Source organism: Triticum aestivum, chromosome 6D (assembly GCF_018294505.1).
Source record: "Triticum aestivum cultivar Chinese Spring chromosome 6D, IWGSC CS RefSeq v2.1, whole genome shotgun sequence".
Taxonomy (NCBI): Eukaryota; Viridiplantae; Streptophyta; class Magnoliopsida; order Poales; family Poaceae; genus Triticum; species Triticum aestivum.
The window spans coordinates 317,855,435-317,866,106 of NC_057811.1; the positions used below are offsets into that span (position 1 = coordinate 317,855,435).

General features: G+C 42.6%; 3 protein-coding genes across 3 annotated transcripts; 1 reads left to right on the plus strand and 2 right to left on the minus strand.

Annotated features, from left to right (window-relative positions):
* Nucleotides 1-268: 268 nt before the first annotated feature.
* Nucleotides 269-1,853, minus strand: LOC123144859 (60S ribosomal protein L14-1). Its single transcript, XM_044564111.1, has 5 exons — nucleotides 1,652-1,853; nucleotides 1,454-1,555; nucleotides 799-928; nucleotides 598-710; nucleotides 269-512 (listed from the first exon to the last, which is right to left on the minus strand). The coding sequence occupies exons 1-5, from the start codon at nucleotides 1,652-1,654 to the stop codon at nucleotides 456-458; spliced, it is 405 nt and encodes a 134-aa protein (XP_044420046.1). The 5' UTR covers nucleotides 1,655-1,853; the 3' UTR covers nucleotides 269-455.
* Nucleotides 1,854-2,115: 262 nt separating this feature from the next.
* Nucleotides 2,116-6,039, plus strand: LOC123144858 (glycolipid transfer protein 1). Its single transcript, XM_044564109.1, has 7 exons — nucleotides 2,116-2,391; nucleotides 2,691-2,818; nucleotides 3,960-4,015; nucleotides 4,166-4,296; nucleotides 4,394-4,529; nucleotides 5,600-5,731; nucleotides 5,821-6,039. The coding sequence occupies exons 2-7, from the start codon at nucleotides 2,701-2,703 to the stop codon at nucleotides 5,854-5,856; spliced, it is 609 nt and encodes a 202-aa protein (XP_044420044.1). The 5' UTR covers nucleotides 2,116-2,391; nucleotides 2,691-2,700; the 3' UTR covers nucleotides 5,857-6,039.
* A 1,058-nt stretch (nucleotides 6,040-7,097) lies between these two features.
* Nucleotides 7,098-10,363, minus strand: LOC123144857 (RNA-binding protein 42). Its single transcript, XM_044564108.1, has 6 exons — nucleotides 9,994-10,363; nucleotides 8,995-9,172; nucleotides 7,804-7,901; nucleotides 7,623-7,719; nucleotides 7,457-7,542; nucleotides 7,098-7,369 (listed from the first exon to the last, which is right to left on the minus strand). The coding sequence occupies exons 1-6, from the start codon at nucleotides 10,189-10,191 to the stop codon at nucleotides 7,316-7,318; spliced, it is 711 nt and encodes a 236-aa protein (XP_044420043.1). The 5' UTR covers nucleotides 10,192-10,363; the 3' UTR covers nucleotides 7,098-7,315.
* Between the last annotated feature and the right edge of the window lie 309 nt (nucleotides 10,364-10,672).

The window sequence follows — 10,672 nt, forward strand, 5'->3', positions numbered from 1 at the left end:
ACAAGTTCAAATATTTTATGTGCTGCGCAACCTTCAAAACTTTTATTATTGAACTTTTAGCCGTCTAGGCTATCAAATCAAACGGCCCGAGACAGAGCAATTGACCAACAATGAGCCGACCGAGAATAGAATGAAGGTACCACTGCACTTTACTTTTATCTTATTTAATTAAGGGTTTCGCTTAGATTCAAAAGATATGCTTACCCTACTCAATTCTTAAAAAATAACCACAAGCGAGTCAAAAGTAAAAACAGAGAACCAGGCAACATATCACAAATGAATTAAGGCAAGAGGCACATCTGTAGCAAACTAGCTTGGGTATTCAATAACAGCCATGACAAAATATGAAGTAGTTCTCCGAAAACAGTTGTACTAATTCTGGCTTTAAGAACACTGGAACATAGAGCAGATCCAACTTGGAACAAAAAACTCAACATGCCATCCACTAAGATAATCTAAGCAGCAACCTCCTTCTTGAGCTTGGCAAGCTCTTGCCTGATCGCACCACCCCTCTGTTCATATGAAAAATGACAGGTTAAGCAGGTGAAAAAAGTCATGCCCTACACTTATAAACCAGATGGTAGTGAAATGCCTCACCTTAATCTTAGCCAACATGACCTTGAACCTGTCAAAGTCATTCAGCGATGCTCTTCTCTTCTGGACAACAAGCTTCTTACCCCATGAGCTGTTCTCCCATTTGGTTTTCACATCTACAAAATGGCACCGCAAACTCAAATAAGCATCAAGAGAACAAATTCCAAATGTTGCAGGTGTCAGCACCACAAGATTAACCATTACCTGCTTCCTCCATGGCCTTGATCAAAGTTGCCTTCTTAGGGATACGCTTGATGTCAATCTTGATGTCGGTCAGCGAAAGACGCTTGAAGTTCATCTGGCACCTGACCATATCAGGAGCATCCACAAGTGCCTGAATGCACCAGAGTAATGAGAAATTCAATACTCAAAGAGCCACAACATAACTAAACAGAACTAGAGCAAACAGCTAAACTCTGATTGCAAGAGCACATGATTAGCGGTAACAAACATATTTATAACATTTTTAGAGGTAAACAAAAATAAACCCAAAACCCATTGATCTTGCAAGCAGTGCATTTTACAACCATTATCACGGTAAACAGCACTGTCAGATAACCCCAGGTATTGTTCAATACATCACCTCAGTAATTGCACTAAGCAGAGAAGTTACAACTAATCCTAATAAACTAACAGAACAACTTTTAGGATATGCCACTCGTAGAATTCCATTTGTTGTTTCAACATTTCAAATAAGAAGCTACTAGCTAATAAAACTAACCAGATTCCTACATTTCTTCCACAGAACAACCCATAGCACAAGGTTTCTTACCAACAAACAGAACATGGCTATAGAACTCTAGATCTACTACCCCACAAGAGCGCTTCGGAACTCCAACCAGCAAAACCCGGCACTCACCCGGTTCTGGTCGACGACGTCGACGATGACGACGAGGCGGCCGTAGTCCTTGCCGTAGTTCACCAGGGCCACGCGCCCGATCTCGACGAACCTCTTGAACGGCTGCAAGCAACGCAAAGACACCGAACCTCGTCAAAACACGCGGCGATGAAAAACCTTACCGGAGCAGCACAGAACCAAAGCGGCCGATCCACGTACCATCTTTGCGTCGGCGGCGTGGGGCGAGACGGCGAGGCGAGGAGACGGGTGGGCGGGCAGAAAGGCAAGAGGAGCTAGGGTTCGGCGGCGAGGGCGGATTATAAAGGCAGCGTGCAAGTCCCGGTGAGCCCGTGGATCGTGACGCGAGCTCTCCTGGCCGTCCGATGCAGGTCAGAGGGGTTTGTGGGGGTTTCCCGGGTTACTGGGCCTTGGAATGAACAGTGGGCCCTATTAGAGTCGTCCTCTAACTCACTCACTACTTTATTGGGCATTTCTAAAAAAATATTTCATTGGGCTTATGTGCAAAGAGTCCAGATTAGGCCTGGCCCATGAAGTAGTAGTCGCCTCCCACACGCGGGTCACAGAGATTCCGCAGTAGTAAAACAATGAAAAAAATAGCGCGCTACAGCAAAATAGCGGCGACCACAAAATATGCTATTAGCATGCTATATCGCGCTATAGCATGCTATTAGCGAGAAGTTGTACATTGATATATTTAGCGAGGCAATTTTTAATACGTGCTATTAGCGATGCTATAGCGTGCTATTTTTTTCAGCGAGTAAAACAGATCAGTCCGGGGTCGTGGCCTCCACTCGGCATCTTCTTCCTCCCCCACATCGCACTTCCCCTGCTTAGATTCCTCCCTCCACCGACCGGCAAGGCCTCTCTCCTGCAGTTCCCTCGCCCAAGGTTGCACCAGAGAAGGCGAGAAACATCGCCGTTTGCGAGATCGTGGAGCGGTGAGTGGGCATCTTTCTTCAGTTTCTGTTCAGTAGCTGCGCTGTGAGTTTCGGATCTGTTTCTTTCCCGTAAGGTTAGATCAGCGACGGTTTCTTCTCTTCGCATTTGTTGACTTGGGACGGCAGTCCGTGCGGTTCGTGGAGGTTTGCTCCCATCCATGGTGTCCGGATTCTGTTGAGCGATGGGACAGAGCTCGCTGGTTGTAGAATACCGGGTGCTTTGGCCTAGTGGTTGTAAGATTATTGCCGGATCAGCGGTTCTGAGCGTGGTGGGTTGACGCATTTGTTGATTCCTGCAGGTAGAGAGAGATGGCCGAGACGGTGTTCGCTCCGTGTTTGGAAGGGATGAAGCATGTCAGGTCGGACAGTGGGGTCATGCTCGCCAAGCCCTTCCTTGATGTCTGCAAGCAAATCTTGCCTGTCTTGGGTAACTCCCTCTGCTCCACCTTTTTGTCATGCGCTGTTGGAGTGCTAAACAGCACGAGGCTGGGATCAGTAGCCGAGTTGCTTTAGGCTTTGTTCGGTTACACCCTGCCTGGAGGGGGTTGGAGGGGATTTGGGGGGGATTTGACTTACAGGGGAATCAATCCACTTCAATCCCTGTCAAACCCCTTTCAATTCCCTGTCAACCGAACGCAGCCTTACTGAATTTCTGATTACCTACCGTGTTTAGTTCACTAGTAGGCTGCAGCAGTCAACAACCTGAGTAAAATTAATACACATAACATTGCCGAAACAAGCTGTTCCCCAGTTTGAGACTAGCATCGTCAGTGGACAATTGTTTGTACTGCTCTTGAGATTTGTAGTTCTAAATAAGTACTTCCTTCGTTCATAAATGTAAGCCTTTTTTTCTGAATCGAATGTCTATAGACACGTTTTAGTGTGTTTGTTCACTCATTTCAGTTCGTATGTAGTACATATTGAAATATCCAAAACATCTTATATTTGTGAACGGAGGGAGTAACAAATAGTTATATCAGGGCCTTTGGCATAGGGAGATGACTTTCTTGGTTTATGCTTTTGCCCTTATTGATTTCACTGAGCTTAGTACTGCTGTGACTTATTAGTTGCTGCATCATTGAGCTTTCAAACTTCTTTTTTTATTGCTGGAAAGAGCTTTCAAACTATCATCAACCTTTTTGCGAAAGTTGTGTTTTGTGTGTGCTGGGTTGCTCTAAATTGTTTAATGTACATGTAGTCCTCCAAATAACTGATTTGGTACACCTGTCACTTGAGCAGAATTGATTTGTGACCTGTGAGAGAACAAGTTAGGTTTGTCGTGGTCCAGTAAAGCTGTCTTTCTTATTCTCAAACTTTTCATTGTATGTTGGTAAATCTTAAAGTCGTATAGTACCAGTCTGTGTTGTGCTTTTGTAAGTCAAAGCAAGTCCCTAAATGAAAACTTTTGTGTTGGCCCAAACTGCACAGGCCTACATCAAATATCTTCTATTCTAACAAGTGTGGCTAACTTTTTGTTTTGGTCGAGTCTTAGTGGTATTTCTTAAACAAGAAATTCCTTCAGAGTGTTACTTATTTTCCATTTGTTGTTCTCTGCTTTTGAACACCAGATAAATTTGGTGCTGCTATGGCAATTGTGAAGAGTGATATTGGAGGTAATATCACGGTAAGGATCCTATCTTCAAAAAAATGTGAACGAGAATTTACATTTCATGTTACTAAGTATTGATGTTGGCATGTTGTTTATGTGATAAAACATATCTGCCTCAGATTACTATTTCTTTTCCTGACGACTGACCTCATTTTCTCCTGTCAGAGGTTGGAGAACAAGTACTCTTCAGACCCGACAAAATATGAGCACTTGTACACCATGGTCCAAGAAGAAGTTGAAAAGAAGACCGCAAAAGGTTCATCAAGCTGTACAAATGGACTTCTATGGCTCACGAGGTTCTTCAATTTCTCTTGCGTAATTTGCCTCTTCTACTGCAGCTTAATCGAGATTCCCATTGGTGTACTTGTGTTTACTCATATTTTTTGCTTTCAGGGCAATGGACTTCCTTGTTGAACTGTTCCGTAATCTGCTTGACCATCCAGACTGGACTATGAGTCAAGCATGTACTGATTCATACACAAAAACTCTGAAGAAATGGCATGGCTGGCTCGCCAGCTCCAGTTTTACGGTATAATACTCCACATTTTGAGTCACATAATCAGCACATACATGGTGTCATCGTGAACTAAACAGTTATAGTGCTATTCAATAGCTATTGCTGAAGCACTTATTATCAGAGGATGGATTATATCTGCATTTAGTGTCCGAATAAATATTTCATCATCATAGATGCATAAAGTAAAGGGACGACTAGTGTTATCCAATTGAAGGCACCATAGATGAATAAACCTTTGCTACTCTTTGTATTTAAGTTACTGGCCATGTTTCAACTGAAGGCACTGTGGATGCATAAAACATTGGCTATTCTTTGACTCTTTCTACATTAAGTTGCTGGCCATATTTTAACGGAAGGCGCCATAGATGAATAAACAGGGGGTATTTTCTGTTTACTAAGTTGCCAACCCTTTTTGTCCATTGAGTGAACAAAATTTAGTCACTGATGAAGTTCTCTTTCTCTCCTTTAATTCTATTATATGGGAATCGGTGTCTGTTCATCCAGCCTCCAACATCTGTTTCCAACATTATTACAGATTCCATTTAAAAAACTGAAACACAATGAAGCCCCTTCTTATCAAACCAACTTAACTACCTCCTAAAAATCTCTAATGCATGTCATGTTACGAAGAAGCATGACTAGGCGAATTGTGAAGCCAATTGACTAGTCTATTGAAATGGTACTGATTGTGGTTATGTAGGTCTGTCACGATAGTTCAGGGTAAGCGTAGGCGGAACTCGGATTAGCAAACAGACGTAGTCAGCTGATAGCTTTGGCTTAACATGATCAGTCATATATTTTTGTATCACAAAGAACACAGGTATTTAGCTGGTTTAGTGATCATAGAGAACAATACATCAGTTTCATTATTAACTTAAGAAGAGCTTTGCTTTGTTGGAGTTTTTTGAGAAGTTTTTTGTGTTAGAAAAATGCAACATGAATACTTGACTATTTTGCCAATTGACTAGTCTGTTGAAATGGTACTTGGCTGTTATTTATTATCATGTTTATATACATATTGGTTACCTTGCCTTCCCTTTGTGTTTTTTCTTTGATGAATCACTCATATGAGGACATTGCAGGTGGCTATGAAGCTTGCTCCTAACAAAGATAAATTTATGGAGGTAATTAGCGGAACGGGTGACATCAAAGCAGACATTGAGAAATTCTGCACCACCTTTTATCCCTTTCTCAAGGAGAATCATGACTTCCTGGTATGGCCTTCATTCATCTGAAGACGGTATTATTATCTCTGTTGTCTGCCTTTAATGACAATCTTCCACCACGTCTACACTTCTTGCAGGCCAGTGTTGGACTCGATGACATGAAGGCTTCTTAATGCAATACACATTGACAATCATCACAGAATATCAAGTCTTGCTATTTTCTCAAATTTTATTGTGGCATACTGATCTTCAGAAAATTATAGACGAATAATAAGTCTGTCAAAATGTTTGGGTGTTCATGACCCATAGCTACTTACATACAGAATGAAATGAATGGATGCATGGGATTAATTTTACCTGTTGATGTAACTGAGGAGAATGCAGAGGGTGCAGATATGTGGTGGTCTTGTCATTACGCTTATAAACTGTTGTACAAGTGATGAGGCTAAGATACAAATTAAGAGTATGTTTTTTATGCAACTTTTAAAGCAGTGTGAATTAGTAAACATGAAAATTCTAGCCTCTTTTGAGCAAATTAGGGCAACCGAATTAATTATGGACCTGGTTCGTATGCACGCAACTGCCGCCGCCGCCGCCTCCAAAAAATCTACGGTTCCTTTGTCTCCTGCCGGCGGTCCACCCACATGGGCGTGGTATAGTCTGAGGGGCGTGGTATATTGCCCATGTGGTATAGTCTGAGGGGCGTGGTATATTCTGACCCATATGTTTTTAGATGTTTCTTTTGCTTTTGTTAGGGTCTGTGTCCTTAGGAAGACGAGACGGCGGTGGCCATAAGCTTCTCTCTGCCTAGCCTCATTCCATTGGTGCATTGTCGGAGAGCGTGTGGAGGTGTCTTCAGTGGATCTTGCAAAATTTGATCGACGTGTGGAGGTGTCTTAGGTGGATCTTGTAGAATTCGATCGGTTGTTATCTTTGGTGGATCTACTCGGATACGATTGACGTTCCTACGTTTTCAGGTTGGATGCGATGGTCTAGGGTTTTGCCCGGTTCATGTCTTCAGGCTGGATCCTTCCCATCTACACGTCTTTTCGTCATCGGCGGTTGCTATTCTAATGTGTTGGTCCTCTACTACCTTTAGCATGACAACTACCCAGCTGTCTATCTACTACAACACATGGCTCTGACGAGGGAGGAGAGATAACGGGCTCGCTTCGATGCTTATACAACACCTGGCTCCGACGAGGGAGGAGAGATAACGGAACTCGCTTCGGTGCTTATAGTCATCTCTAGGTGGTCTTTGGATCTAAATGTAATTTTCATTATTTTTTAGTGTTCGTTGTACTACCATAATTTGAAGATGAATAGATCAGAAGTTTTCCCCTAAAAAAATCTACTTGTGGAGGTCATTTGTTAGCTGTTGTAGCAAAAAATGTTTCCCAAACAAATTATTCTCTAGCGAGAACAATCCATAGCGTTTGCCATCAATCATTCATCAAAATACATAGTTGATGTCCACAAAGATACTAGTCATTTGGATATTTACACCTACATTACAATCATAAACTGGAATGCACTGACACGGGCAATGCTAAAGGCTTACATCAACTGTTGAATATGCGCATTGCACATCATTGTCGATACTGTGATGACAAACAAGGAGAATTATTTGCTTCACTTGTGTAAAACACTTCTTGGCTGCACTTTGAGCTTCTTCTGTGGCCGAGTCTGCAGGCATTTGGCACAGATCAGTTAAATGAGCACCAGCATATGAGTAGTAGAGTAGGCCTCACAAAGACAATCATGGGAACTAACCTTCGGCTTCAGCAAAGCTTCGTAATCTATTCTATTCTTCCATGTGCTCTTCCGTAGCTTGATTGGTCGATTTCCAACATATTTACCTGGTTAGCAGTATATAAGTTTGACTGCAGTACAAGGACAAATTTAGTAAACAAAAAGCCACCTAATACAACATATTTACCGTTCATCTCTTTCAGTGCTGCTGCAAGATCTGATGCATTGGCAAAACTAACAAACCCGTAGCCTTTAGTTTTACCCGTAGACTTATCCCGTATAACCTGATGCATCATGTGTTCATAATCAGATCACTACAAATAAAGAGAGATATAATCGATGTCATGGGTAGAAGAGGCAAGACTCACCTTAGCCATGTTGAAGGATGGATATTTTGAAAAAGTCTTGGTCAGAACATCATCATTCACTTCATTTCCAAGATCACCACAAAACAAACGGAAGTCATCTGTCCACGGGAGGGAAGTGAGAATTGTAAATATGAAAGGTACAGAAATACTCATACAATGGAAAGCAACCAAATGACACAACTACTAATAATCAGTACAAGCAGAAGACGAGACACCTGCACTGACACAGCAAATACAAATCCTAAGTTGCATTTGGAGACATCACAACTACCAATAATAAGCTAATTAACTACAATTAGTTTATGTATATCAACTTCAAATCAAATACAGTATTAAAATTTATAGCCCTTGGCACCTAGAGGTGATCCTTAGAGATATGGTCAGCGAGGCTTAGAGGCGCTAACTGAGATAAAAAAAAGGTGATCTATCTACCCATAGCGGCTAGATTGTGGGTGTTAGGGATGAAGACGCTCTAAGAAACTGATAATTTGATATAATTTCATCCGAACAAACATTTATTGTCTTGCCAAATACCAACCATGATTAAAGTGAATTATCATGCTTGATTTTATGCTCATTGAAAAATCATAAACAAATGCTGGACACTCTGCCAGAGCTGAGATATATTTAAATATTTTAACTATGTTAGCTTATACAGATTACAAACAGATGGGTGCAATAAGAGCACGGAAGCTAGTTCTTTGTTTTTTTAGCCTTCTCAAATAACTATAACAAATAATCACAGAGAATTGTTCAAAATATGTATAAAGGTTAATTCAAAATATTTATATCACATTTTCGACAATTGTCCATGTAAATAGCAAACTGCAAATGTATCCACAAGATCAATTTAGCCTTTTACGCACAATACAACAATTTATGTATGCATAGAGATAATAGCAAAATGTTTACTATATCATCAGCAAGCCCACCTAGATCCAATGTGAAAGCATCAACTCTTTAACCTGCCTTTAACAAAAAAATGAAACAACAATTTATCTTAGAAGAAAGAACAGCACATAGAACATTAATCTTGTCTGGGAGAGGGAAGGTGCTTTGGCTGTTTGTCAGCTTCATTGCTAAGAGAGACAAGTGACAAAAATATTGCATTACCATGTTTCACATTCTAATATAGATCATAGAAGTGCAACATTTGGTAAAATGCCCTATAAAATACGACTGAGAGCTTACTTTCAGGCCAGTCAGCTAACGTCAGATCCTCCCAGCATTGCCCAGCTGCCTTTCGAGGAACTGCCTTTTTGTTTGCTTCAACTTTCTTGTCTTTGTCATTATCTGCAATAGCAGCCTTCACCGTGGCGAGAGCCTCTGGGCTGATTATCTGCGAGTCTCTCTGGAACAGTTGTTGTGCCTGTATAATAATATCATAATTGGCTACTTATTAGTACTCAATAGGAGACTTGGTACTTACTACCAGTTCAACAATATAAAGGTCATTTTCACTAACCTATCTACGAAACAAGCCTCCAATGTTAATAACATATAACCTCCTAATGCTCGGATGGAAATAAACTCATCACTTAGCATCCTTGTCTTTGCATAGCTTAAACAACATTCCCTCTATGACTTAATATAAGACGTTTTTTGACACTAACGTAGTGTAAAACAAAATCTTATATTAAGTTACGGAGGGAGTATAACCTATCTCGATGCAGCAAACCTCATGGTGCTGAGCTAAGGAACACATCGCAACGTGAATTGGCTTCCAATTGAGCATTTACGGTTCCCCTGGGTCTTGCTAGGACAAAACTAAGACGGATAATTCAGGCTATCCATCCATTCTTTGGTCAGGTCACTCACCGTGCAACCAATATGTGGCAGAAAGGTGGATGTATTATGATGAGAAGCTAATGGCAGTTCAGCAAACGGGGCTTTGTCAGCATAGCCATTACTCATCAGATCACCCATATGCCCTAAACCCCAATCAAACATGAAGGGATGCTAGCAATGAAGTAAGAAACACTAGTGCAGCTTTGGATGCGTTTTCGAACCTAAAACAACAGAGCGCGACCCAAACCTCAGAAGCCGCACAGCGGCGTCCAGATCCTCTCCCACCACCGGATCTCCGACCACCTTAGCTCACTACGCCAACAAATTACAGGGAGGATCCGTCCATGGAGCAAATTACAAGGAGGAGCTCTGGAACAGATTGCGCGAATGGGGAGTTATTACCTGCTGGACTTGGGGCATGGGGTAGACGGCGTTGTACGCCGGCGCCGGCTGCGCGGGGGCCACCGTCGGCCAGGTAGGGTACTGCGAAGTCTGGAGGTGGAAGGGCACGGGGAAGTACGACGGGGCCGCCGCCGCGGCGCTAGCAGGGTAGGGGAACTGCGCGGACGCGGAGGCGGGCGAGATGGACTGCGTCGACATAATCTGGGGACTGGGGTGGAGAGGCCGCCGGACACGAAAGGGCTGGAAGGCTAGATCACGGTGTTCGCCTCAGGCACGAGAATTCTGATCGTGCGCGGTTGCGGTGATTGAAAGGGCACTCGGGGATTGCCTTGTGGAACCGGAACCAGGGGGAAACGATCAGGAACGCTCTCGAAGCGTCTCTTTTTTTCTGACTATAAAATGCATCCACGGAACTTAAACTGAAAGCTTATTTTAGTTATTGGTCGCCATACGTCATAATAATCGTTGGTTTACGACCTAATAGATCCCGTATAATCGGGCATCCTGGAAAACAAATTGCCGGATCCTGCAAACTCTGGGTCGTTTCCGCCATATCTACGGGATTTGCCACTTTTTTTGCCGGATCCCTTTTCCTTGGCGCGAAGGCCATTTTCGCCCGTTTCCGTTCCCGCTCCACTCCTCGCCGCCATCGTCGCATCTCCCCGCCGGTTCTTGGTGC